Source organism: Bos javanicus, chromosome 17 (genome assembly GCF_032452875.1).
Source record: "Bos javanicus breed banteng chromosome 17, ARS-OSU_banteng_1.0, whole genome shotgun sequence".
In the NCBI taxonomy this organism is placed as follows: Eukaryota; Metazoa; Chordata; class Mammalia; order Artiodactyla; family Bovidae; genus Bos; species Bos javanicus.
The window spans coordinates 72,575,899-72,602,669 of NC_083884.1; the positions used below are offsets into that span (position 1 = coordinate 72,575,899).

Sequence of the window (26,771 nt, forward strand, 5' to 3'; positions counted from 1 at the left end):
GCTTTGCGCACGCGCCTTTCACCATGTACGCCAGGGGGACGCGACGCGCGCAGCTTGATGACGACATTTCGGCGCCTAGTCGCCGAATGGCGGCTTCCTTCCCTGAAGTGGGCGACGCTGCGGGTTCCTCAGGTGAGTGGTGGGAGTCGCGCGCGGCGGGACCAGCGTCCCGGCGGCCGCCCCAAACCTCCGCGGAAGTCGGTTCCGTTCCCAAGCGAGCCCCGGGCATCGGACCGGGGCGTCGAGCGCCGCGCCCTCACGCGCGCCTCACGAGCCTCGCCCAGGCGGGCGCCCGGATAACGTTCCTGCGCGCGGTGGGGGACCGACAGCCTGGGGCTCCCCGGCGAGCGCTGTGGGGGGCGAGGGGTGGGTCTCGGCCTGACGCCCGCCCCCGCCCCGGGTGTGCTGGCCGTGCGGAGCCTCGGCTTCCGAGGGTCGCCGGGTAGTGGCGAGCCGCAGACGGCAGGGCGTCTTGCTCGCTGCGCGGCCGGAGGAAGGCCCCGACGAGATGGGCGCCGCCAGGGCTGCGGCTCCAGAAGGGACCCCGAAGCCGGGTCGGAAGGCGCTCCTGACGGCAGCGAGTGCGGAGGTGGCGGGCTGAAGCGGAGGCTGGGTGCCCAGAGCAGGCGGCGCGGCGGGAGAATCGGGACTCTGCCCTCTCCCCGAAATTCCCCGGTTGGGCGCCTCGGGCTCACTCAGCCGCGCCCTCTTCCAACTTTCTCCGAGGAAGAAGCAGCTTTCACCTCGTCATCTCGGGAGCTCTGCCCTCGACCCGCAGTGCAGGGTTTTATGCCGCTTTGATCTTTTCTGAGTAGTGCACGGTGTTCTCTGGAGCGCTTGGTTCAGGACTGGAGCGTTTTAAGTCATTCTTAAAACTGAAGCCGATATTTAGTTTAATTAGGAGTTGAGCAGACTCAGTGTTGCTGGACCGAAATTTGACTACTCACAGCTCGACGGCGGACACTCCAAAGGCAAGTGTGAGGAGAAAAGAAAGGTTGTTTTAATCAGAAAGCTGGAGAAGCCAGACTCGTGTCCCAGAGCCGATTCTGAAGATTATGCTCCGCAGTGACAGTTTTTAAAGGGATAAGGGGAAGAATCTCAGAATCGTTGCGGCAGGACGTCAGGCTCTGCGTCACTTTCCATCTGTTGCAGGCTGGCGGTCTCCTGGTTGTGTTTCAGCTGTTGTCTTGCCTGCTCATCTGCAGGATTGCCAGAGGGAACCTGGGGACAGAGAGCTGGTCATTCTTTTTCATTCCTGCTCTTTTTTAATCTAGGAAAAGAATCAACAAGTTAGGCAGGGTTTTGTGGGCATTCAGTAGACCCTGAGTCAGGAGTTAGGTTGCATGCCATCAGGTCACCTCACTTCTACAAGGTCTGAGCAGGACAGAAATGGGCAGACAGGAAAGGGCAAAGGGCCTGCTTACAGATCCCCCGGCCAGTGCTCCATTTCTTTGGGGCTGGCGGCAGAAGCCTGTCTTCCGAAACCGCTTCCTGTGGACCTAGGGCACCGTGTTCCTCGGGTGCAAGATGCAGGCGTGAGTCTGTAGCATCTCTTTGCTGACAGTTTTAGCCTGTTTACATATACAGGCAGAGCAAGCTACAGTTATTTTGATGCCCACAGAGACGTAGGTTATAATGAACAGCAGCATCCGTCCCGGAGAAGGCAACGGCACCCCACTGCAGTACTCTTGCCTGGAAAATCCCATGGACGGAGGAGCCTGGTGGGCTGCAGTCCATGGGGTGGCTAAGAGTCAGGCATGACTGAGCAACTTCACTCTCCGTTTTCACTCTCATGCATTGGAGAAGGAAATGGCAACCTGCTCCAGTGTTCTTGCCTGGAGAATCCCAGGGACGGGGAGCCTGGTTGGCTGCCGTCTATGGGGTCACACGGAGTCGGGCATGACTGAAGCGACTTAGCAGCAGCAGCGTCCGTCCCGTTGTCTTGAGGCCGGTTCTCAGAACTGCTGGCTGTGGACGGAGCGCCTCGTGTCATGACTGCAGTGCAGTCACTGTGCTGCTGGCTCTTCCCTTCTGCTGGCAGTTGTAGCGTCTGTGAACAACTCAGGAGTGTGCACCAGACTTTCCTAACCAGCAGCTGCTTGTGCCGGCTCTTCTGTGACGTGGGGGGCCAGGCAGACTCCAGCTTCCTGCAGACGGGGCTGGGGGCGGGAGTCCAGCGCCCTTGGTCTCGGGGCAGTGTTCGTGATGCCCAGTGGCAGAGATGCCCTCCCGGCCCCTCCACCCACGTGGCCTGCCTGCCAGGCGCCCCTGCAGCGTTGTTGCGTGGCCGTGGGCAGAGCTGTGCCAGGAGGGCCGTCAAGGGGCGCGGAGGCTGTGACTCTGCTCGGTCTGCGTGTTTTCGGGTTCTGCTCCACAGGCACAGGGAGTGGGAGTCCGGAGAGCTGCCCCTGATTTTCTAGTGGCCGTTCAGAGGCTCTGCTGGCAGAGCGTGCTCGTCCCATCCCTGCTCCCTTCTCAGAGGGCGCAGGGAGGACAGAGCCTTTGTCTAGAGAGCAGTGAGGAGGCGTGTCCTGGCTGTGCCTCCATTTCCCTCAGCACTGACCTCGTCCCACAGGTCATCGTGAGGATGCGCCTTCTATTCTTGCTTAGTAGGCTTTGCAGCTTAAAACTGCATCCGTTGGCACCTCATGGTTGTATTTGAGGACACAGGGCCCGGCTGGCTGAGCGGAGGGCGTCTCAAGGCTGACCTCAAGGTGTTGGCTGGCTCTGCTCTCCTCTGCAGGTGCAGGAAGAACCTGCTTCCAGGGTTACGCAGGTTGCCGGCGGATCCGTCTTTTTGCAGGGTGGAACCAAGGTCCCCATTTCCTTGCTGCCTGTTAGCCAGGACTACTCTGAATCTTATGGTTGTCACGCTTGAGACTTTAACCTGTCTGTAAAACCCCTTTCAAAGAGCATTTGAACAACCGGAGACGGGACTCTGGCAGGGCTGGCCTTAGAATCCTGCCTGCCTGGCCCTGAGGAGTAAATGAGGAACGGATGCTGAGCCGCCAGAACCAGGCCTGGCACGTGGCCGGTGCCCTGCTTTACCACAGGCTCACCCCCACGGTCCTGGCTCTGGAGCTGGCCACTGTGGCCTGCACGTGCGCAGCACTCTGCAGAACGTGGGCCTTGCTTGAGCTTTGTGAAGTGCTGCGATAACCTTGTTGTTGAGGTTCCGTCTCTGTCCCTGCAGTGGTCCCCTACGACGGCCGCTCCGGACCCTGCGAGGCAGGCTGCCATGGCGTTCCCCCACCTGCAGCAGCCCAGCTTCCTGCTGGTAAGTGTCTGCTGCCCGCCGAGGGCCCACAGGACCGGAGTTCTGTAGCAGAGGGACTGGAGAACTCAGCAGCGCCTGCTTTCGAGGCGACGTGCTGGAGAACAGTGGACTCAGTTAGGTCCCTCAGGCACGAGCCTGCCCCCTTCTGGCGGGCGCTGGTTTATGCAGCCGCCGAGCCCCAGTTTTCTCATTTACAAGAGGGGTCGTAGAAACGTCTGTCCCCGGTTTCCCCGGCTGGGGGGGACAAGAGCGAAGAATGGACACCTGCATCGTCACGTCTCGTAAATCTTTGCATGAAGGTGAGGGGTTCTGATGACCTTGCTGTTGGTGACAATCGGAAGGCCCCTGCTCTGCTGGGGTGCCAGGCCTGCGCTTTCCTATGGGTGTTGATCTGGGAGCAGGGTCTTCCTGGTGTCCCCCGAAAGGCAGCAGATCCAGCTCCAGCCTTCGCAGCGGGGTCTCGCCTCTGACCGAGACGCTGTGGACCCCACCCTTGTGTGGAGACGGCCGGGGCCTTGCATTCCCTGGGTGAAGCCTGGCCTTTCCTGCTGACCTTCATCCACGCGCACAGGGCCTTCTCTTTTCTGGTCGGGATGACGCGAGCCTTTCGTGTGTGACTCCTGCCTGTCGCTTGGACTTCCGGTCTGACTCCAGCAGGGTGCTCACCGCGCTCTGGTCGGCTCTGTCTCCTAGGCCAGCCTGAAAGCCGACTCTATGAACAAGCCCTTTGCACAGCGCTGCCAAGACTTGGTTAAAGTCATCGAGGACTTTCCAGCAAAGGTAAGGCTCCGCTGTCTGTTTTTATGGGGCTGTGTCCCACGTGCTCCCGGAGGAGGGTCTGCAAGCCCCCCTCCCACCTCAGCGTTTCCTGCAGAGGCCTGACCCCGGGTGCAATTCACATCTGTGATGTGTAAGCACGAGAGCACGTAGATTGGGGTTTCTCAGCTGCGGGCCCACAGGGGCCGTTGGCAGTGTCTGGAGGCGGTTATGGTTGTCACATGGGCGGCTCTACTAGCGTGGGGCAGATGGAGGCCGGGCGTCCCTCCCCGCGCCTGCCTGAGCTGCGTCCAGCACAGAGGTCCGCCGTGCCGGGTAGAGCCAGACACGCAGCAGCCACATCACCACGGCTGCCCCGGACCGGGGAGCGGGCCCCGGGTGCAGGCCCGGCGGGGAGGCTGGCGGGGCCGCCTGGAGGGTCCGCTCTGAGCGTCCGCCGCTGCAGGAGCTGCACAGTGTCTTCCCGTGGCTGGTCGAGAGCATCTTCGGCAGCCTGGACGGCGTTCTGCCCGGGTGGAACCTGCGCTGCCTGCAGGGCCGCGTCAGCCCCGTGGAGCACAGCATGGCCATGGAGTTCCTGGACCCTGGGTAGGTCGTCTCACCCGCGCGGGGTCGGACGTTCTCTGGGAGCCCCGTCTGGTTTGCCGTTCACTTTCCTATTTCTGTCATTTGTGTTCAGAGGCCCGATGATGAAACTGGTGTATAAGCTTCAGGCTGAAGACTATAAGTTTGATTTTCCTGTCTCCTACCTGCCTGTAAGTAAGCCATGGCGGTGAAGGTGGGCTCGTGGCCATGGTGTTGGCAGGGGACGGGCCCAAAGGGTTGGGACAGTGGCCAGAGCATCCTGGTGTCTGACCCAGGAGGCATCACACATTGGAACCTCAGCAGTTACGTTTTTCCCAGAGGTAATCTGAACCCTGCGGTGGCAAGGCCCAGTGGCCTCCAGCTGAGTGCCAGGGCACGTGCCTAGAGGCTTTGTTTTACTGAGTCTGCAGTTCTGTGGGGCGAGTTAAAGGCAGGCCTGCTCACGGGGCTCAGAAGCACAACAGATGGGATCCATCGCGTGCCTGGCTGGGCCGAGATGCGCCCTGCTGCGGCGGGCCTGGTGGGGACATGGGGAGAGCGCGCGACGGGCAGGGGACAGCAAGGTTCCCCGGCGGGGTCAGGGCTGGGCTCCGCCGCAGCCTCCCCGGGCCGCCCCTGTCTGCAGGGGCCTGTGAAGGCGTCCATCCAGGAGCGCGCGCTTCCCGACAGCCCCCTGTACCACAACAAGCTGCAGCTGCCCCCCGCCGGGGGCCCCGGCCTGCACCTGGCCCTCAGTATCCTTTGTCGGCCGTGGGAGGCGGGGGTGGGGGAGCCGGCACCAGGCGGGGAGGGGCCGCCCTGCCGTTTGCCCCCTGACGTGGCCCGCAGATCCTTTCGAGTACTACATGTTCTTCTTTGCTTTGAGCCTGATTGCTCAGAAGGTAAGGAGGGCTGAAGCCCCCTGGGGGCGGGGCGGGGGTGCCCAGGGCTCCTGTCCAGGCAGGCTGGGCCAGCCGTCTCCCATGCCCCCTGAGCCCACAGCCTTCGCCCTTCAGCCCGCCCTCCCCGAGCGAGGGTGATGGGCTGGGGCGGGCGGGTGCCCCGAGTCCTGGCCCGGGGGGTTTCCTGCAGGGGGTGCCTTCCGGGCAGGGGCAGCCCCTGGGGGCGGGGTCCGTGGCCGCGCTCATGGGGCTCTGCTTGCAGCCACCCCCCGGAGCTCTCCACGTCCGCACCTCCGACTGCGCCTACTTCATCCTGGTGGATAGGTACCTGGCGTGGTTCCTGCCCACGGAAGGCAGCGTGCTGCCCCCGCTCTCCTCCAGCCCAGGGGGGCCCAGCCCCTCACCAGCTCCCAGGTGAGGCTCCCGGCCAGTGCCCGCGATGCCCGTGGGCACCTTCCTCCTAGCGGAGCGTCGCCCTCGGAATGGTGGTGCTGCCCTGTGTGCAGGGCGCTCAGCCTTGTCCGCGTTCTCGCGGCCTAAGGCTCCACGGCCTGGCCGCCCTGGCCCGGGCTTCCCTGAAGCGGCAGGTTCTTTGGCCTCAGTAATGGGCCCGGGCCGTGTTCCGCCTGTGGCCGCCCTCTCCCCATGGGGCACCCGAGTCCAGGCCAGGCGGAGACCAGCTGGTGAGGGACTCGGACCTAGGGGCAGCCAACGGTCCTGGCCGTGGAGGACGGGGCGGGGTGGTGCTGGGCTGCGGCCTCTGCTGAGCTGGATGCTGGGGCAGAGACGCCGGTGCGGGGCCCGCGGTCCCCCACCCTGGGCCTCGGGCTGCAGGCTCTCTCCTGTGGAGTCCTCCCACCACCCCCATCTGCTGGCACGTGCTGGGTCACCCCGCACTTGAGCGGCAGGGGCCCTGAGGACGGGACAGGAGGAGTAGGGGGCGTGGAGCAGAGCTTGGGGGGACATTCACAGCCCCAGACAGGCTTCAGCTGCCAGGTGGACTTCTGGGCCGGATTTGGCTTGCTCCTTCTAAGGTATAATTTCAGGCTTTACAAGTTGTTATGTGTAACGGAACTTTCATAGGCCCTTCACCCGCCTGATTTGCAAGTTGTTTTATTCTGTGAATCTGTGTGTGTTTTCCTGAGCTGTTTGGACAAGTTACAAGACACGTGGCTGTCACGCCATAACTCTTGAGTGTTTTCCGAAAGCCGTGGTCTCCTCGGCCTTCCTGCAGAGCAGGGCCCGCCAGCCCGGCCCCACAGCCCCCTCGGGCTTCACCAGCCCCCTGCCTCCGTTGGCGGCTGTCTCCCCGTCGTCCGGAGGGTCCCAACCCTGATGGCGGGGTGTGCGCCGCACCCTTGCCCTGGTTCCTCAGGTGTCCCGCGTGGTCAGACGCTGGCCGGGCTGAGGGACGATGCGGCCCTCCTCCAGGGAAGGGGAATAAGTGCCTGGGTCTCAGGTAATGGATCTGGGGGACCTAGTGGGCGGCGTCTGCGTCCCTTGCGGTCCTCGGCCGGGCCCGTTGTGGACGGGCAGTGCCAGCTGATGCTTCTCAGGTCTTCCCACCTTGCTCCTTGGGGCGGCCCTGAAGGCAGCCTCCTCCCCTGTGTTCACGCAAGGCAGCTCGGCTGGGCCTGCCCCCGCACCCAACGCACTCTGTGTCTGCCCGCAGGACGCCGGCTGTGCCCTTCGCGTCCTACGGCTTGCACCACACCAGCCTCCTGAAGCGGCACGTCTCCCACCAGACGTCGGTGAACGCGGACCCCGCCTCCCACGAGATCTGGCGGTCGGAGACGCTGCTCCAGGTGAGCACAGCCGTCTGCGGGAGCCGGTCTGGTGCTGGGCGCTGCCCACCCCGCGGGCAGGGCCGAGGCTGCGCCTGGTGAGGGGGGTGTTACAGCTGGGAAGGTGTCTGCCCGCTGTTGTCTGTGTCCCTGGCAGTGTTGCCCCCGCCCCGTCCGTGGAGCTCTAGTCTCCTCTCCTGGTGACATGATGGCTCTCCAGCCTCCGTTTCCGTGGCCGGGCTCGCCCTCTCTGGCCACCAGCGTGTCTCGGGCACTGAGGCACAGGGCCTCCCCTTGGTCAGCAGGCCCATCCCTCCCTGCAGGGCCCCCGTGTGGGTGGCAGGCAGCCCCGCGCCTGTGCCCTGAGCCGGCCCCAGAGAGCCTGCTGGCTCTGCGGCTGGACTCCGGGGCTGCGGGTGTCACCACAGCTGGCTTGTTCAGAACCTGGAGTGTGGCCACGATGGGGTTCTGGGGTTTTTTGGAACCGTGGTAAAATACGCGTAACGTGGAACGTAAGTCTGAAACGTTTTAAGGCGATGGTCACGTAGCGTTAGGGTGTTTGCAGTGTCGTAACGAGTTTCCAGAACCTTCCATCCGTGAGACCCAGCGTCTGTCATCAGACAGCAGTCCCTCTGCGCCCCGCCAGCCCTGCACCCACGTCCCACTTGGTCCCGTGCCAGATCCCTCGCCGGTGCCTCTGTTGGGGCGTCCGCAGCGCCTCTGGCTCGCTGCCCTCACTTCCCTTAGCAGGGGCCGCAGGCTCGTCCGCGTGGTGGCTGAGAGCGCCCTTCCGTCTGAAGCCAAGTGCAGACCTGCTGCACGTGGCCATGTGTCGTGTGTCTGTCCCTTTGATGGACACGTGGGCTGCCTTCGGTCTTGGCTGCTGGGACTGTCCTGCTGAGCCTCGCCCTCTGCGGGGCGTCTGAGGCCTGCCGTGCTGTTCTCCCCGGTGGCTGAGCCGTTTCTCCTCGCCCCCGGCGGGGCGCACGGGCTCCAGTTGCTCTGCGTCCTCGGGACGCTCGTGTGCTCTGGTTCTTGACTGCGGTGTCCTAGTCGCGGGGACCGGCCTGTTTGCCTTTCTCGCCCTCGTTGGCCACGTGTGTGTCTTGGAGGAGTGTCTGTTCGAGTCCTTCGCCGGGTTTGGAGTTGACGCTTTTCTTGTTACTGGCTTCCCAGCGGTCTCTGTATGAGCTGCGTGTTAAGCATCGTCGGGGACACAGTTGGCCAGCCTTTTCCCTGTTCTGTGAGTTGCTGTTTTACCCTACGCGTCATATCTTTTGACGCACAAAAGATAGTTTTTTAAACTAACGCTTACTGAAGTTACCCTCGCTTGGCCATGCCGGGCCCTCATTGCTGGCCGCAGGGCCACTGTCTGGCTGTGGCTTCTCTCGCGGGGGAGCCAGCTTTCCGCGCACGGGCTCAGCACGTGTGGCTCAGGTGCCCCGCGGTACGTGGGGTCCTCCCCGACCAGGGATTGAGCCTGTGTTCCTCGCTTTGGCAGGCGGATTCTTAACCGCGGGTCCCCAAGGAAGTCCCAGAAAGGCTTTTAATTGTAGCGCGGTCCGGTTCCCCCTGCTGCCTGGGCTGTTGGAGTCACATGTAGGAGGTCATCGTCACGTCCGGCGTCGAGAGACGCTGAGTTGTGCGGTTCTGCCTCCTGTTTCAGGCCTTTGATCTCCTCTGAGTCGTTTCTCGTTTACGGTGCTGAGTGAGGGTCTGACTGCGTCCTGCAGCGGGTCCCGCTTTCCCAGCAGCCTTGGTGGAAAGCTTGTTGGTTCCCCCGCCGGGGACCTGGTGACCCGCGCGTGCTCTTGCAGGTGTTTGTGGAGATGTGGCTGCACCATTACTCTCTGGAGATGTACCAGAAGATGCAGTCCCCTCACGCCAAGGTACGTGCTGCCGCCGCTGCTTGTGCTGCGCTCCAGCCTCAGAGCGGGCTGTGGGCTCGCCTCCCCGGGCGCTGGGTGGCGGGCGGCTTGTGCGGTGTGCCGGGCTTGCACCCTGCCCTCCCCGGGCGGCCCCCTCCCTTGCTGGGCTGCCTGTGTGTGCGGAGGCCTGCAGCTCCCGGGCGGGGCCGGCGCGGGCTCTGCTGCGGCAGACGGGCTGCAGGGCGCTCCACCATAGGCCCTGCCCTTGCTGCAGGCGCGGTCCTCCAGGCTGCTTCGGGGCCCCCAGCCCCGCGGCCTCTGCCGTCCTGGGGGTTTGCTCTACAGGGCGCCCCAGGGGCGAGAGGGCCGAGCGGGGTGGGCTCCACCTTGGGCCTCCCATCCAGCGCCTGCCCCGCCCGCTTCTGCCCGATGCTGCGCGCCTGGCCCAGGAGCCCGGGAGCCTGCCCACGCCAGTCTTCAGCTGCGGCTCTGGGCTGCCAGTCACCTGGGGGCCTAGCCCTCCTCCCGGGGACTGGGCTGGGGCAGAGGGAAGGCCTGGCCAGTTGCCCAGAAACCTTCTGCTCTCTGCCATCTGTTGGGGCAGGAAAATAACACGTGGGGAGGCAGGTTGTGTGGAAAGTCGGCTGCAGGGGCCCCAGGGTTGCTGTTCTAGAGCTCCTGCGGCTGTGGGCCCATGGGGTCCCCAGGCCTCCTGGCTCCTTGCTGAGAGCATGGCTGGCTTGTCTCCCGGTGTCGGGCATGTCCCCTGGGTGAAGCATGGCGCCCGAGGGGGGGCCCCTGCAGGCAGGCTGTGTGCGGGGCGGCTCTGGCTGCCGAGGGGGGTAGGCAGGAGTCCGGGGCGGGGGGCAGACAGTGGGCCAGCCTCGCTGCCCCTCCCTTGGACCCAGGCCTCTGGGTGGGTGTGGCCTCGGCCGCGGGCCTGATGGGAGGCTGTGTCCGTGGGCCTGGCGGGTTGGGGCTGGTCTCCAGGTGGGAGTCGAGGACGGGCCTGGGGGGCAGTGTGCCGCCTGGAGCCCCCCTGGGAACCAGCCCGTGTGGACAGCTTCCAGGTTGGGGCTCCCATTGGTGTCACAACACCTGGGAATTGACTGGGAATTGATCCCATTACGTGCTGATGGACCTCCCTTCGGAACAGCCCAGGAAGTCCAGTGAATTGTTGATTCTTCTCTTCTGGGCGGAGAGGCCTCGGTCTAGAACCGGCTTCTCACGTTTACGTTTTGGGCGTGGGCCTGTGGGCCCCGGTGACAGCGGCGTGTCCGGGGAGGGGCCCGGGCTCCCTGGGCCACAGACGCACGAGCTGCGTGGCGCGGGGGCAGGTGGACCACGGAGCCCCAGGGACCCTCGGGCTCCTCTGCCGCCGCCGGGCGAGCAGTGCCTGGTGCCTGGCCCGAGGCCACGGGGCCTGCTGCGGGGCTCGGGCTCTCCCTGCCGGGTGCTCTTGCTGTTGATTGTCGCGGCTGCGGGGCTCCTTCTCACTGTCTCTCTCTCTCCCTCCCCGCCCGCCGGCTTCTCCGCGCCCAGCTGGAGGTCCTGCACTACCGGCTCAGCGTCTGCCGCGCCCTCCACAGCCCCGCCCACCCCAGCCTCCAGGCCCTCCACGCCCACCAAGTACTGGCCGCGCGCGTCCTGTCCCCCACCCCCCGCGGCGACGCAGAGGCCCCTTCCGAGCAGAGCCAGGCCCTCCCGTTGGGGTTCGGGGTGCAGCCAGGTGGCTGGGCTGGGGTCACCGGTGCTGCCTGGCCAAGCTGCAGGCCAGCCCAGGCGTCCAGCCCTCAAGGGTCATGGTGCTGCGTGCTCGGCCCCGATTTGTGGGGGAGAGCCGTGTGGCCTTAGGAGCACAGGCCTGGCACCGGGGCCGACCGAGGACAGGAGGCCTCAGGGCTCGTGGGTGGCGACTTTGTGGAGTCTGCAGTCTGCTCAGGCAGGAGTGCCAGGGACTGAGTGCAGGCAGTGGGATGGGGGTGGGGCCGGCGGGCTCCCGAGGTTCGCTGCTCCCCAGCGTGACCTCCAGGGAGTGTGGGCCTCGCTCACGGTCAGCGTTCTGTCCATGTTGCCCTCAGTGGGGCCTTGCAGCCCTGAAGTTGAATTTGAGCACGGATGAGATGTCACTCTCCGTTCCTGCCTGGCTCCTGCACAAAGGAGGGAGAGAGGGTTCCAGAAGGGCCGCCGTGGGCGGGGGAGGGCCTTCCCGGGCAGCAGTGGGGTCATCCGCAGCGGGGGGCCAGCCCGTGGGTGTCTTGAAGACAGAGGGCATAGGCAATAGCCACAAGCTCCCGCGGGCACCGCCTCAGGCCAGGAGGCGCTGAAGAAGGCCGTGTGCCTGACAGAGCAGCAGGGAGGTGGCCCGCAGGCTGCGGTGCGGGTGCCGGCCGAGGGCAGGAGCGGGCCCAGAAATGCTGGGGGTCGAGATGCGCGGGGGGCAGCCCGGGGGCTCCTGGAGCAGGCTCGGCACGGAGGGGCCCTGTGCTTTTCCTTCCCATTACGGCATGCCCTTCCGTCTGGCGTGTTGCAGGTCCAGCACGTAGAGACCCAAAGGTAGACAAGGCAGAAGGGATACCGCCCTGGGGGTCGCTGGGGCCTGCGCGGCCGTTGCCATGCCGCGGCGGCCTGTGGGACCGGGCCGTGGGCCTGGGTCTTCTGGGCCCCTCTCGGCGCTGCTCACTGCGGGCAAGCCCGTGGCTGGGGGTGGGCGGGGGAGCAGCGGCTTGGTCTCAGACCCGCCCGCACTTGTGGGCCTGCAGCCCAGTCACAGGCTGCGCTGGGTATCCAAGTGCAGGAGCCACCTGGGCGTCGGCGGCACACCTGCAGGGCGTTGGCTGACGCCCCCGCCCGGCCCCCAGGAGTCCTTCATGCCCACGGAGGAGCACGTGCTGGTCGTACGGCTGCTGCTGAAGCACCTGCACGCGTTCGCCAACAGCCTGCGGCCTGAGCAGGCCTCTCCCTCCGCCCACTCCCACGCTGCCAGCCCCCTAGAGGAGTTCAAGAGGTGGGTATGGGCAGGGACGGTCCCCTGACCCCTCCTGGCAAGGAGGTGGGGGCAGCAGGGAGACCCGTCTCGCTCCCCCGCCCCATGGCAGGAGAGCCCAGCCTCAGCTCTGCGCCCCCACCCCCCACGCCGGCAGGGGGCTGGCAGAGCGGCACCGTGCGGGTCCCCTGTGCTGTGCCCCTGGGGTATTCTCTGAGGAAGGGGCTGCACACAGGAGGCTGTGGCCTGGGCTCTGTGGTGACGCCCCCGTCCCCCACAGGGCCGCCGTCCCGAGGTTCGTCCAGCAGAAGCTGTACCTGTTCCTGCAGCACTGCTTTGACCACTGGCCCCTGGACGCGTCCTTCAGAGCTGTGAGTGCTGCCCCACCGCCTGCGTCCCGTGCGTGGAGACGGAGGGGGTCGTTCTGCCAGCCCTGACCTGAACCCAGCTGCCCATGTGGGTGGGCTCCCAGCCTCATCTCTGGGGGGAGGGCCCGCCAGGTGGTCTGTTCTGAGGGGCCAGGGGTCCTGGGAGTGCAGGGCCCCTCTCCTGCCCTCCCCCAGCGCCAGCCCCTCCGCCTCACCAGGTGCTGGAGATGTGGCTGAGCTACCTGCAGCCCTGGAGGTACGCGCCCGAGAGGCAGGCCCCGGGCAGCGACTGCCAGGCCCGCAGCGCGTCGGAGAGATGGTGAGTCCACCCCGGGCGCTTCGGGGGCCTCCTGTCCCCGCCCCCCGTCGACCCCTGCCACGTGCACTCAGGCAGAGCCCCCTCAGCCCTGCCCCGCGCCCGCCCTGCCCAGGGAGGGGCCTCTTCCGTGAGGACCCCGCCCTCAGCCCTCTGCACTGCCCCCTGCCGTCACCCGCTCGAGGTGCGGGAGACAGAGCCTGGAGGAGCCCTGACTCACCCCACCACAGGGCTCCCTTCGTGCAGGAGAACCTGCTCATCTACACCAAGCTCTTCCTGGGCTTCCTGAACCGCGCACTGCGCACGGACCTCGTCAGCCCCAAGAACGCGCTCATGGTGTTCCGCGTGGCCAAGGTCTTCGCTCAGCCCAACCTGGCCGAGATGATCCAGCGGGGTGAGGCCCCACGCAGAGGGCACCCACTGCTGGCGGCCCTGGGGCTCCTGGGGGGACCGTCTGCTCCTGGAGCCACAGCCAGGCTGGCGTCCTGCCTTCCAGGCGAGCAGCTGTTCTTGGAGCCCGAGCTCGGCGTCCCTCAGCGGCAGCACCGGCTCTTCACGGCGCCCTCCTTCACCGGCAGCTTCCTGTCGTCGTGGCCGCCGGCCGTCACCGACGCCTCCTTCAAGGTGAAGAGCCACGTGTACAGCCTGGAGGGCCAGGACTGCAAGTACACGCCCATGTTCGGGCCCGAGGTCCGGGCGCTGGTGAGTGGTCCGCGGTCACGCCCCTCCGCGTCTGGCTGGGGGAGCCTAGTTTTTGCTGATGACAGACTCAGCATCTGTTGGAAGGTGCGCTTTAGCCGCACTCACTCACCGTGTGGGCGCCAGCAGGCGGCCGAGCCCGCTGATCCCCGCCTGCCCGCCTGCAGGTCCTGCGTCTGGCGCAGCTCATCACGCAGGCCAAGCAGACGGCCAAGTCCCTCTCAGACCAGTGCGGGGAGAGCGCTGCCGGCCGCCCCTTCCTGTCCTGGCTGGGCTTCTACCCCGCGGACACCAATGGCTCCTACGCGGGCAACGACCTGGACGAGATGGGGCAGGACAGCGTCCGCAAGACGGACGAGTACCTGGAGAAGGCGCTGGAGTACCTGTGCCAGGCGTTCCGGGTACGCGCCGGCCGCCCCCCGCCCCGCCCAGCCCCGCCCTAGGGGCGATGACGAGTCGGGGTGGGGGGTGGCTCCCCGGGCGGCGAACGAGACCCTCTGTCCGTCCCGCCCCGCAGCTCAGCGAGGCCCAGCTCGCCCAGCTGACGCTCGCCCTGGGGACGACGCAGGATGAGAACGGGAAGAAGCAGCTCCCGGACTGCATCGTGGGCGACGACGGGCTCATCCTCACGCCCCTGGGCCGCTACCAGGTGCGCGGGCGGGGCGGGGCCTCTACCGGGTGTGGGCGGGGCGAGGGGCGGGGCCGGGCGCTCAGCACCCTCCGTTCCCAGATCATCAGCGGGCTGCGGCGCTTCGACATCGAGTACCAGGGCGACTGGGAGCTGCAGCCCATCCGGAGCTACGAGATCGCCAGCCTGGTCCGCGCGCTTTTCCAGCTGTCGTCCGCCATCAACCGCAGGGTGAGTGTGGCGAGGGCCTCCCGCCAGCCCCCAACCTCAGGGTGAGTGTGGGGAGGGCCCCGCCTGCCCGCCCCTTGCCCACTGAGCCTGTCGTCCGCTCCAGTTCGCAGGCCAGATGGCGGCGCTGTGCTCGCGGGCTGACTTCCTGGGCAGCTTTTGCCGCTACCATCTCTTGGAGCCCGGGCTGTCAGGCCGGCGCCTGCTGAGCCCCGTGGGGCGGGGCCCCGCTGCCAGCCGCGCGCGCGGCCCGCGGCTCAGCCTGCGCTTCCTGGGCAGCTACCGGACGCTGCTGTCGCTGGTGCTGGCCTTCTCGGTGGCCTCACTCTTCTGCGTGGGGCCTCTGCTCTGCGCCCTGCTCCTCGTGCTGGGCTACGTCCTCTACGCCGTGGCCATGACGCTGCTGACCGAGCGCGGCAAGCTGCACCAGCTCTGAGTGTGGCTGCCGGCCGCCCCGTGCCCCATGCCCCATGCCCGTCACCTCCGTGCTTCTTCGGCTGGTTTTCCGCGGCCTGGCCGGCAGGATGAGAGCCTGCTGGGTAGGGCCCGGGCCTCCCTGAGGGGAGGGTGGTGCGGTGGGCTCCCTGCCTCGGCCGGAGGCCCCGCAGGGAGGTGCCTTTCTCTCCACTGTGTGAAGCTCAGGAGTCGGGCCTCCCGGCAGGGCCCAGTCTATGCCCTGGTGGCCCTGGAGGCGGGGCCGGTGAGACCCCAGAACAGGAGACCAGCCTCTGGCTCCCAAGGAGAATCAGGCCTTGAAAAAATTAGAAAGTGGTTCTCCTCTGGTTCATGATTTTAAAGCTAATTTTGCTGCCAAGTCCGGGCTGCACATCTGCGTCTGAGGAGAGGCGTGCGGACGCCCCCAGGTCACGGGCGGGCCTGCCTCGTGTGCAGGCTTTGTCCCTGCAGGCGGGCGGGCTGCCTGCCCTGGTCACAACCGGAGGCGGTCGGAAGCACCGTTGTGTCCTTGCTCAGAGCAGGTGCTTGGACAGTGTTTGGTAACATTCAAACGTTCCAGCTGCACTAGGCTACGCGTTCACAGACCTTCACGGCCTCCCACAGCCTTTGTCCTGCAGATGACGCACTTGCCAACTCAGATTTTTAAAAGCCTTTGGTGTCTGTCTTTTTAAGTTTTCAAACTGTAAATGTTGGGCTTTGTGTTTTAATGTAAACTCAGAACAGCGGCCTTTTGGGCCTGTGACCAAAAACCAAACGTGTAACTGCCCTGGATCTGAATAAACCTGCTCTTGGTCGTGAGTCCCGTGGTGCCCTCAGTCAACTTCTGTGGACACGGGAAGTTCGAGTTTCCACGGGCCCCGGTGGACACCAGGTCTGTGACCAGCCTCTGAGATGATGTCTGGGGTCCCACGTCCACTGCACCAGTTCCTGACGACACTCCGGCGAGGCTTCCTCTGATGGGTGTGGGCCCACCTGCCAGGCTGGGGACCCCCATCTCTCCGGGGCTGTGCTTACCCCCACACCCCCCTTTGCCCACACACCATTAACTGTGGAACAGCCACCCACTGTGGTACCCGCAGCTGTGCCAGAACCTGGGGGGTCTTCATGGAGCAGGATTCAGAAGTCAAAGCGGACACTGAGGCTGAAGCGCTGGGTGCCACTGATGCTCAGGCCTGGAGGGTGGGGTGCAGAGGGCAGCCAGGGCCCACGGTGCTTGGCAGCTTCGCCCGGGGCCCGGCGGATGGGGTGTTGGAGACCCCGCCGTCACATGAACCCTGAGGTGGTGTGGGGGCTCTGGCTACAGAGTGGAAACGGGACAGGAAGGAGTGGAGCCCAGGAGACTGAGGTCCCAGGGGAGAAGCCGCCGTCCAGGCCGGGGAGGCGTGGGGAGGTGAGCAGGGGCCCCGGTTCTGAAGAGGCCGAGGTGGAAGCCGAGTGCCGGGGCGGTTTACAGTTGAGCCCCGACGCCGCCCGGCCCTGCTCCTGCTCAGCCACGGCCTCCCCGTCGGGGGGGAGCGGCCGCAGGGCGCCTGGAGGCACAGCTTCCTGACAGGCGTCCTGAGACGTCTTCCAAGGCAGCCCGCCTGGGCAGGCTACAGCCCCAGACCCGGGGGCACTGGCCCTAAGAGGGGGAGCCCCACCCCTCCACTTCCCCTTCAAAGGCCACTCACTTAGGCTTCCCTGGCGGTGCAGTGCTGAAGAACCCGCCTGCCGCTTCGGGAGTCACGGGTTCATCCCTCATCTGGGAAGATCCCACGCGCCGCAGAGCAGCTAAACCCGTGCACCAGGACCGCTAGGCCTGAGCTCCCTGGAGTCTGAGCCCCGCAGCACGAGAAGCCTGCTCCCAACTACCAGAGAAGAGCCCGTGACGCAGTGAAGACCAGCACAAAGAAATCCCTGAAGAGAACGCTAACTCTGCGGCCACGCTGCAGTGGGCCCGAGGCTCCCCCTCCCTTGCATGGCACCCTGTAAAAGCCTTACTCGCTGCCAACACCTGCCCAGGTGGCTTCCTGCCCGTGGGCACCGCACCTGGTGTTTGGGCTTAGCCTGTGGGTCAGCTCAGCTCTGACGGCGCGGCCGCCACCAAACTCCCAGATCAACAACCTGAGTACGTGTCCTACTTCCTGGCTCTGAGCTGCTCGGAGGACACACAGGTTCCTGTAGAAACGAGTGGAGTGAGCCGGTGGGGGAGGCCACTCACAGGCGCCGCGGATCTAGCTGATGGGCCCCGGGTTTTGGAGCCGCAGCTGAGCTGCAGGAGGGGGCGGGGGACGGGCACAGCGAGGGGAGAGCCCTGAGGGGCTGCTGGCCTGGCTCCCGGGGGGGGCAGGCTGGAGGTGGGGGTTCTGCACATTTCCTCAGCCCCACCCAGAGCCTCAGGTGGTTTACGCCAGCTGCCCACCCCAAGCCCCAACGCCCTGACTTCGACCTTGCGGCCACCACCCAAGTGCTGCCCAAGTTGGCCACACCAGCCGCCTCTCAGTCCCCGGCCTCCCAGCCCCACAGCCAACGCTGGCCTCACTGTCCTTCCTGAACTGTTTCCCACAAGCCTTCCTGTCTGTTCCAAGCTTCCATGTCCTACAGAATGTCCCCGGGAAGCTCAGTCCATGTGTCTGAAACCTCCAACGAGACAGCCACACTCAGGGCAGCCTGACCAGCGAGAGCCCCCTGCCCGGCTGGCACCACCGCCACCCTCCTATCCGGGAGCCCGGGGGCGCTGCTGGGCCCGTGGGCGGGTCTCTGAGGGTCTGCACCCCCTCCCTCCCGCCCGCGGAGCCCCATGCCCCTGGCCCCAGTCTGTCCTCCCCGCCTCTGCCTCCCGGGCTGGACTGAGGCCCCCTCTGGACTAACCACTGTCCGCAGATAAAAGCAAAGACATACTGCTCGTCACTCGTGTGGCGCTGGGCACTTGGAGATGCTGAATAAATAAATAAGTACTCGTGACTGACCATCCGTCCAACGAGGAGTTTGCTCTCTGTGGATGAGTATTGTGCTCTTTTCTCTCCAGTGCTGAGCAAGTACACAGGAGCTGCCCAGTAAATAGACTTGTTTGACAAATAACTTACTATACCTATTATACACATATCCAGGAATGAAAACACAGACTGTCGGATACATTAGTTTGTCCATGACCAGAGGACTAGGACGGGGTCCTTCAATCTAACGCTGAACGATTGAAGGGACCTGACCAAGGCTCAGGTCACAGACTGACGCGGGAGAGCTCAGCTGAAGGGACCTCCCTGGTGGCCCAGTGGTTTTAAGAATCCGCCTTGCAATGCTGGGAACGTGGGTTCGACCCCTGGTCGGGGAACTCAGAGTGCACAAGCCAAACGCTGCAGTCAGCGGGGTTCCCGCATGACGCAAGTACAACCTGACACAGCCTGATTACTTGTTTTTAAAGAAAAAGCCAAAACTAGGACCGTTAGGAGAAAACACAGGAGTGAATACTGAAAAGCGAACTCACTGGTTTTTCAGATATGACGACAACAAAAGGGCCAGTGACGAGAAACACTTCAGACCTGGGAATCTTCACGACGTGTCTCCCCGTTAGACTGCTTACAATAACGACGGCGGCTTTTGTTGCCTCCCGTGCACGGCACGCTCCCTGTTCGGGTAACGGGAACTGCAGTGGCACGGGCCCTGCTGAAGGGCACAGCGAGATGGCACACAGAACCTCTAGGCGCGCGTGTGACTGTGGGGGAGTCGGCAGTGAGAAAGCAGCCTCCACGTCACTGCCCTTAGGGAAGACAGTGACCTTTTCCCATTTGACGTATTCCCCACGAATTGCCAGGATGATGAACAGAAGCCAAGTCTGTCTTCCTGGCCGGCCCTGAGTGAGCACGTTCTCTCCCTCTTAACCGAAGCTCGTCTCGCGGGGCTGCAGCGGGCACAGCCGCCTCCTGTACCGCACAGCCCTGGCCCGCACGGTTGCCGGCACAGCCAGCTTGTCCTTGACTTTGCCCAGGAGGGTTAGGATGGCCCAGGAGAGCAGACATAGGAAGAGCCCAGAGACCGTTGTGTAGCAAAAAAAAAAAACCCAAGGGGATGCACGGTGGTCCAGAGCCAAGACTCTGAGCTTCCAGTGACACAACTGAAGACCCGACGGGCCACAGCTGAGACCAGCACAGCCAGACGGAGTTTACAGAACAAAAAAGACGGCCTGACGGCTCCCTGGAACCAAGACCCGCGCTGGAAACAGAAACCAAGGTGCAAAGCAGGGTGTCTGCCACGACCCCGTTACAGAAAAACAGCTCAAAGTCACGCGGACAATGAGCCAGACCCACAGGCGGCAGTGTAAGAGCGCGAGCACAGAGGCGGCCTGGGCGGCGGCCATGCCTCGCTCAGGACGCGCGGGTGGACGCGGGGCGTCTGTCTTGTTCGAATCGTTTCTACCCAGGAGGATGTACTCCCGCCTGGCTGATGGGCAGCTGCCTGCAAGCCTGACCCAGTGCCCTTGGCCCAGCGTACCCACTCCTCCCCGTAAGAACCCAACAGGAGCCCCGCTGCTGCTGCTGCTAAGTCGCGTCAGTCGTGTCCGACTCTGTGCGACCCCATAGACGGCAGCCCACCAGGCTCCCCCGTCCCTGGGATTCTCCAGGCAAGAGCACTGGAGTGGGGTGCCATTGCCTTCTCCAACAGGAGCACTGGGCGCCCCTTAAGATTGGAGGCTTCTCCTCCCCCCGCCTTTTTTTTAACTCTCACCCTTGTTCACACTGAGCCAGACCAGCAATTCATCAATTACACCTTAGACTGCCCTGCCCGCCCCCACCTGGCACTGGCTCTTGCGCAGGTCTCTGCTACAGTGAAGCTGTGGTTCTCTGTACCCGTCTGTCTCCAAAACAGGGCAGCGGTTTGCCCACCTCAGTGCTCTGATGGATCTAAGAACAGTTGGTGATTCTGTTTGTTCAGCTCTTTTTGTGTCGGTGAGGACGAAAACCAAGTCCCTTGCATGCGGGCCAGAAAACCAGAATATATAAATATATATATATACATACACACGTACACACACACACAAATATACACACAAATATATACGTGTGTGTGTATATATATATATATATTTCCAATTGTTTTAAAATTCTCCATGGTTTCAATCACCATAACCATCTTTTGCTGCAGATTTTAAACGTATTATACAGTACTTTTCTGTTGGGCGTCCCTGGTGGCTCAGTCAGTAAAGAATCTGCCTGCAATACAGGAGACCCAGGTTTGATCTCTGGGTCGGGAAGATCTCCTGGAGAAAGAAATGGCAACCCGCTCCAGTATTCTTGCCTGGAAAATCCCATGGACAGAGGGGCCTGGTGGGCTACAGCCTATGGGCCCCAAAGAGTCGGACACGACTGACCAAGTAAGCCAGCACCACCACCACGTTGCCGTAAATTCTGTTGTCTAGGATTCCTTGTGATCTGCTTCTGTCGACTGAATCTGAATTCTCCCCCTTGACCCCACCACGTCTGGGCTTTACTAGTGTAATTCTGACATCACAGGTCATGTGGCAGTGGGACTCTGGGTTCTGCTCTCGTCCTCTGAGGGGTTCTGACTTTTGTTCTCTGGGCAGTTGAGTTACTGGAAGACTACACGGACTTGTGGAGGCTGGGCTTACATTTTATAGGGGCAGATGAAATTTGACTTTGTCCTTACTCTTCATGCAAATCTCTTATTTCTGAAGTCCTGCCTTTATTCCCAAGCTGGGACTCTTTTGGAGTTTAAATGAAAAACTTCTCTGTCTTCTCTGAAAGCATCTCTGTTTCCAAACGTGGTCTCCCCTGGAGTTGGCCATTTTCGCCTCTGGCTCTGTCCTGCCCTGGGACCTTCTGCATTTCAGGCCAGCCATGCACTTGAAGAGAGTTCGTAGCTCCAAACTCTCCAGCACCCCTCAGTTTTCACCCATCACCCTCTCCAGCCAATAAGCTGGCGGCCTTCTGCTCTGGCCTCGCTGATCAGGAGCCCTCAGGAGAAAACAGCTCTTCAAGCACTGCCTCCTTGCAGATTCCGTTTGCTTTTTGTTCTTCCCTGGAGCCTGCGGACAGCTGTTCCGTGTGTTCTGCTCACACTTCATAAAGCACAGGGATCTGCGATGACCGGACATGGAGATTCTACCTTCGATTTTTGGGACAAAACCGTGTCATCTGAAGTATCACTCTGTAACGTGTCAGCTATTTAAAACATGAACTTTTACAACACAACCAGTGAACAAAACGAATTAAGACCTGGAAAGGAGGATGAGTCTCCATGGTTTGTCAGAGGAATGTTGCTGAGTCGTTCAGTTGTGTCCGACTCATTGTGACTGCATGGACTGCAGCACACCAGGCCTCCCTGTCTATCACCAACTCCCAGAGCTCGCTCAAACTCATGTCTATCGAGTCGGTGATGCCCTCCAACCATTTCATCCTCTGTTGCCCCCTTCTCCTCCTGCCTTCAATCTTTCCCAGCATCAGGGTCTTTTCCAATGAGTTGGCTCTTTGAATCAGGTGGCCAGAGTATTGCAGCTTCAGCTTCAGTGCTTCCAGTAAAGATTCAAGGTTGATTTCCTTTAGGATTGACTGGTTGGATCTCCTTGCAGTCCAAGGGACTCTCAAGAATCTTTTTCAGCACAACTGTTCAAAAGCATCTTTACATTGGTGCTCAGATTTCTTCATGGTCCAACTCTCATATCCATACATGACTACGGGAAAAACCATAGCTTTGACCCTATGCACCTCTGTCAGCAAAATAACGTCTCTGCTGTTTAGTCTGCTGTCTAGGTTTGTCATAGCTTTGATTGCAGGAGCAGCAGTCCTTTAATTTCATGGCTGGAGTCACAGTCCGCAGTGGTTTTGGAGCCCCAGAAAACAAAGTCTGCCACTGTTTCCACTTTTTCCTCATCTATTTGCCATGGAAGTGACGGGACTGGATGCCATGATCTTAGCCTTTTGAATTTTAAGCCAACTTTTTCATTTTCCACTTTCTCCTTCAAGAGGCCCTTTAGTTCCTCTTCAACTTTCTGAAATGAGGGACGGCCTGTGACCAAGCGAGCTACCCCACTGGGGCGGGGCCAGGACACCCGCACGGAGGTCAAGGGTCTCACCCAGGCCCCGCCCCCAGCCAGCCCCGCCGAAGCCCCGCCCCCAGGCGCCCCGCCCCCAAGCAAGGCCCGCCCCGCCGCGCGTGCGCCCCCAGCGGGCCCTCCCGTTTCCATGGCAACGCCACGCCAGCCCGCGGCAGCCGGGCCACCGAGTGGGCGTGCAGCGGCAGCGGCTACATGAGCGCGACGGGGGTGGCGGCCGGGCAGCGGCCCCGCAGCTCGGGGATCCTGAGCTCCCGGGGCACGTCGCGCCTGCGCCAGCGCCTGCCGGCGGTCCCCCAGCCCGGGCAGCACGGCGCGTCGCTCGGGCTCAACGAGGCTCAGAAGCGGGTGCTGGACTTGGAGAAGAGCGTGCAGTTCCTGCAGCAGCAGCACTCGGAGACGCTGGTCAAGCTCCACGAGGAGATCGAGCACCTGAAGCGGGAGAACAAGGGTGAGGCGGGCGGCGGGCCCACCTCAGGAGGCGGCCTCGCGGGACTCCCCCGCCAGGCCCCAAGCCCGCTGCACCACCCCCAACGGAAACCCGGCCGCCTCCTTTGAAAAACTTTTGTCGAAGTAAAACATCGCCCCCACTACCCCCACCCCACCCCGCCCCGAGTCCGCACAGGCAGGTCGATGGATTTTCCCAAGCCAAGCACCCAGAGGGATCCCTGCCACCTGGGTCCTCCTGACTCGCTCTGTCCCCGCTGGAGTCTGGGCCCACCCAGCAGAGGGTGCCCCGCAGACATCACGGATACAGGGAGGGGCTCAGGGAGCAGCCAGGGGCACCCCGAGTCCACCCGAGGGTGCCACGGCCGGGTCCACGGGGCAGGGCTCCTCAGGGGCTCAGCAGGGAGGCCTGGGCCAGGGGCAGCCAAGCTGTCTCTCAGAGTGGCCCTGAGCAGAGCCTGTGCTTGCTTTCAGATCTCCACTACAAGCTCATCATGAACCAGAAATCACATAAGAAAGGTAAGGCTGAGGCCCACAGGTACCTCGTGCAAAGCACCTGCCCTCAAGAGCAGCCCCCAGATTAGCCCAGGGAGACGGGGCCCAGACACACGGACGGCTCCCAGCTACGGGCTGGGTGACTGTGCCCCAGAACACAGCAGGGGCAGTGGACAGAAGAGTGAGAGGCAGTCTCCGCCCTTGCGCCCCCACGGACCCCAGCCTCACTCTCCCAGAGGCTTGTCTACTTGCGCTGCCGCCCCAGACGTTCGTCCCCTGAAACACGGGCCGGCCCAGCACAGCCCCAGCTCTGGTCCCTGAGGCCTTGGGCCACCCCACCGTCTCCACGGCAACCACCCACGGCCTCATCTGCAGCCCACTCACCTTGCCTGTCCCCCAGCCTCACCCAGGGCTCCCCTCCCCTCCTACTGCTGAGGCCAGGTCTACATCAGGAGGTGGTCTGAGTGGTGAGCGGCGCCAGCCTCGAAGGCCCCCAGGGTGCTCTTCCTGGGAGGCACGCAGAGGGTGGGGTGGCAGGGCCCCTTCTCTGGCAGGGCCCCATAGCCGCCGAGTGTTGATGTGGGCATGCTGGAGGCCCCCGAGGGGACCTGGGGAGAGGCCGTGCTCCCACTCAGGGCCCCGCTTCCACCCGCAGCCCCCTTCCATGGCTCCCTCCGGGACTGGCAGGGTCTGGGGTGGCATCACTCAAATGTGGAGAGGGCATAGGAACGGGCGGGACGGGAGCGTGGCCCTGCCACCGTGGGCTGACCCCGCGTGCCCCGCAGGCAGCACGTCGAGCTCCAGCCTTCAGTCCAACAAGTCCGTCTCGAACACGACAGTGTCGGGTGAGTGCGCCAGCGCCTCTGTGCTCGGGGTCGGGGTAGAGCAGGGCGCCTCAGGCGCCGTGGGCATGATGCGGGCGTGGGGTGCTGAGCAGCACACCGAGCGCCCACGGTGGTCCTCAGGGGGGCACCTCAGCCAGGCCCCGTGGACTCGGGGGTTAAGGAGACGCTGAAGGGACCCAGGAGGGTCCCCAGGGTCCTGTGAGCTGAAACCCTAGGAGGGAGCTGAGGCCAGGGGACAGGTCAGAAGGCTGGCTGGCGGAAAGATCGTTGGTGTGGGATGCGAGGCAGTAGAACGTGTGACCCAGGAGCCCGGGGGTCCTCCACCTGCTCCCCTCAGCCCTTGGAGCAGGCAGGACGCAGTGGGGGGCTGGACGAGGAGCCGAGTGAGGGCCTTGAGAGCCGCCCTGCCTGATAGTGCCTCTGACGCTCCAGGCTTCGTACGGGCTGGGCCCAGATCTCGCCTTCACTTTCATTTTGCCCAAAATGGGTTCAGAGTCAGGGAACGGCTGCTGGCCAACCCCCCCCCCCACCCAGCCCTGAGCTCTGCTGAGGCCCACAGGACCACTCTGCAGGGCGTGTAGGGCTCTGTCCCTGCTTCAGCTGCTGGGGCATCTGGCCTTCAGCACTGCGGCCCCTTCAGGACATTCAGGCCCCCACGGGCTTCGCCCTGCCTCTGTGTCTCCCAGCACGCCGCCCAGGAGGCCGTTCCCCTGTCCCCTTTACCGAGGGACGGGCGGGGCCCCGCGGGCACACGTGGCCCACTGACGCCCAGTGACAAGGCCCCATCTGGGTCTGACCTGCAGCCGGCTCTCAGGGCAAGGCAAGGCCCCAGCCCGGGTCCTCTAAGAAGCAAGACTGGAAAGCTGAAGTCCCCCAGAAGCCGGACCTGGAGGAGGAGACCTCAGTCGCCACCCTGCTTCACGGTGGCAGGGTGGACAAGGCCCTCGGGGTGCAGGGGCTTGTCAAGTAAGGCTCCCTGTGCCTGCGGGACGGGTGCACTTGGCAGGTTCACAGCCTGGAACCCGGCCACGGCGTCATCCTTTCAAACAGTCTCCAGTGGGAAGCAAGCTCCTGAAGGCTGGGCTCGCCCACGCGGTGGGCACTGCCTTTTCCCCTCCCCGGGATCCAGTGGGCCCCCCGAACTGACCTGAATCTGCAGGAGGGGCTGGCAGCAGCCCCTACAGCATGCTTTAAAACACAGAAGCAAAGTGTCCAGGCCTCCAGATTAGCTTGCTTTTCACCCAGAGAACCCTGAGTCTGGTTGGGTCTCCCCCAGGAACCGTGCTGCGCTCTGGAGGGCACGGGGTCGGCACACCAGGGCAGGGCCACCCTGGGGCTCGCCTGCTGTCCACTGAGCCAGTGGGCCCGCCCCTGCTTCTCTGCAGCCTGTGGGCACCCCATGCTGGACCCCAGGCTTGCGGTCAGCACTGAGGGCAGCCAGGCAGCTCAGACCACACCCGCCCCTCAGTGTGTGCTGCAAGGGGAGGAAGGGGTGGGCTGGGACCCCCACCTGCTGCGGGGCACAGAAGGGAGGGAGCCAGGCTGCGGAGACGCCCCCTTCCCATGCTGGAGCGAGTGCCACCCTGAGAGCTGGTGAGACCGCCCACGGCAGACTGCCCCCACCCCCACCCTGGCAGCTCTCATGACTGTTTCAGAGAAGAAGAAGCAGACAGCGCTAACGCAGTGCCCCCTTGGGCAGTGGGCAGCCAGCACAAGGGCAGGCAGGTGCCAGAGGCGCCTCCTTCGGTGGGCCTGCCCCTGCACCTGCGCAAGCCTGCCACGCTGCAGCAGTGTGAGGTCGTCATCCGGCAGCTGTGGAATGCCAACCTCCTGCAGGCACAGGAGGTGGGGGGGGGGGGGAGGGGGCGGGGAGGGGAGGGAGAAGGGGAGGGGAGGGGAGAAGGTGGGGAGAAGGGGAGGGGAGGGGAGGCAGAAGGGGAGGGGAGGGGAGGGAGAAGGGGAGGGGAGGGGAGGGAGAAGGGGAGGGGAGGGGTGCCCCAGGGCCCCACCGGCCCACCCAGTGCACCTCTCCTGCCTGCCTTCAGCTGCAGCACCTTAAGTCACTCCTGGAAGGGAGCCAGAGGCCCAGGGCCGGCCCCGAGGAGGCTGGGCCCAGCTCTCCCAGGTAGGTGTGCCAGGAGGCTGCAGGGGTGCGGTTGGGCCCGCTTATCTGGGGCTCACGGCCAACTCCCTTCTCCAGAGACCAGGAGGCCCTGCACTTGGGGGCCACGCAGCTCCCCAAGGTCACCGCCAAGGGCATCTCTAAGAAATGGTGAGTCCTGCCGGGATGGGAGGTGGGCCGCCTCTGCGCCCGGGGACTGCAGGGCAGGGAAGGTGCCTGCGGTGACCCCCGCCGTCCCCCAGCCTGATCCTGAGCCGGGCGCCCGTGGCGGAGCATGCCATCCTGCCGGCACTGAAGCAGAGCCTCAAGACCAGCTTTGCGGAGCGGCAGCGGCGGCTGCAGGCCGTGCAGGGCCGGCGGCTGCACCGCTCGGTGCTCTGAGTGCCGTGCTGGCCACCACCCTGCGGGACTGCGCCCCACGGACCCCCGGCATCATACGCCAAGCCAGCCAGGCCCACGGTGGACGCCGCACGAGGTCGGGGCTGGGAACTGTTTATTTTCTTCCTCAGTATCTCGCTATTCTGCGTTCTCATGCACATGTTACGAGATAAGCGTGAGCCTACCTGTTGAAGCCTGGAAATAAAGCTTGTTTCTCCCAGTCGCGAGCCTCGTCCCTCACCCGGCTCTGCGCCTGGCGGTGGGCGGGGCCTGCCAGGACCCAGCGCTGCCCTAGAAGAAGACAAGCTCAGACACCGCCCGCACGCTCCTCCCAGGGCTCAGGGGGCTGCCTTCCAGGCATCCGAGCGAGACCCCGTCCTGTGTGCACCGGCACAGACAGCTGGTGAGCGGCCCTGCCCGGCCCACCTTCCTCCACCAAGGGCTGGGGCCATGGCTGCGGGGCAAGGTCCCCCCCAGGATGCTGGCCTGCCCGGCAATGGCCGCAGGACACCCTTGTCTGCCAGACTGACAGCTTCGGCTCGGACCCCTGCCTGGCAGGACAGTCCTCCCAGCCCCACGGAGTCTG

The 26,771-nt window shown here is 64.0% G+C and overlaps 2 protein-coding genes across 4 annotated transcripts; both read left to right on the plus strand.

Annotated features, from left to right (window-relative positions):
- The first annotated feature begins 23 nt into the window (after positions 1–23).
- On the plus strand, positions 24–15,651 carry SMPD4 (sphingomyelin phosphodiesterase 4). Of its 3 annotated transcripts, none has more exons than XM_061385612.1 (20): positions 24–132; positions 3,194–3,277; positions 3,971–4,057; positions 4,500–4,642; positions 4,734–4,809; positions 5,265–5,373; positions 5,468–5,520; positions 5,783–5,934; positions 7,193–7,325; positions 9,122–9,193; positions 10,715–10,801; positions 12,034–12,179; positions 12,439–12,529; positions 12,745–12,845; positions 13,073–13,236; positions 13,339–13,544; positions 13,709–13,942; positions 14,059–14,190; positions 14,272–14,400; positions 14,504–15,651. In XM_061385612.1, the coding sequence occupies exons 1-20, from the start codon at positions 58–60 to the stop codon at positions 14,831–14,833; spliced, it is 2,604 nt and encodes an 867-aa protein (XP_061241596.1). In that variant the 5' UTR covers positions 24–57; the 3' UTR covers positions 14,834–15,651. The 3 variants fall into 3 exon arrangements, with proteins under 3 accessions (XP_061241596.1, XP_061241598.1, XP_061241599.1); XM_061385615.1 differs by lacking the exon at positions 24–132 and adding an exon at positions 352–994; XM_061385614.1 differs by lacking the exon at positions 10,715–10,801.
- Positions 14,868–26,405, plus strand: CCDC74B (coiled-coil domain containing 74B). The gene is made up of 15 exons (XM_061383865.1): positions 14,868–14,936; positions 15,035–15,097; positions 15,833–16,006; positions 16,899–17,027; positions 17,497–17,598; positions 18,644–18,821; positions 19,096–19,332; positions 21,864–22,349; positions 22,820–22,864; positions 23,626–23,685; positions 24,489–24,651; positions 25,341–25,530; positions 25,731–25,810; positions 25,886–25,957; positions 26,050–26,405. The coding sequence occupies exons 1-15, from the start codon at positions 14,868–14,870 to the stop codon at positions 26,186–26,188; spliced, it is 2,187 nt and encodes a 728-aa protein (XP_061239849.1). The 3' UTR covers positions 26,189–26,405.
- Positions 26,406–26,771: the final 366 nt, after the last annotated feature.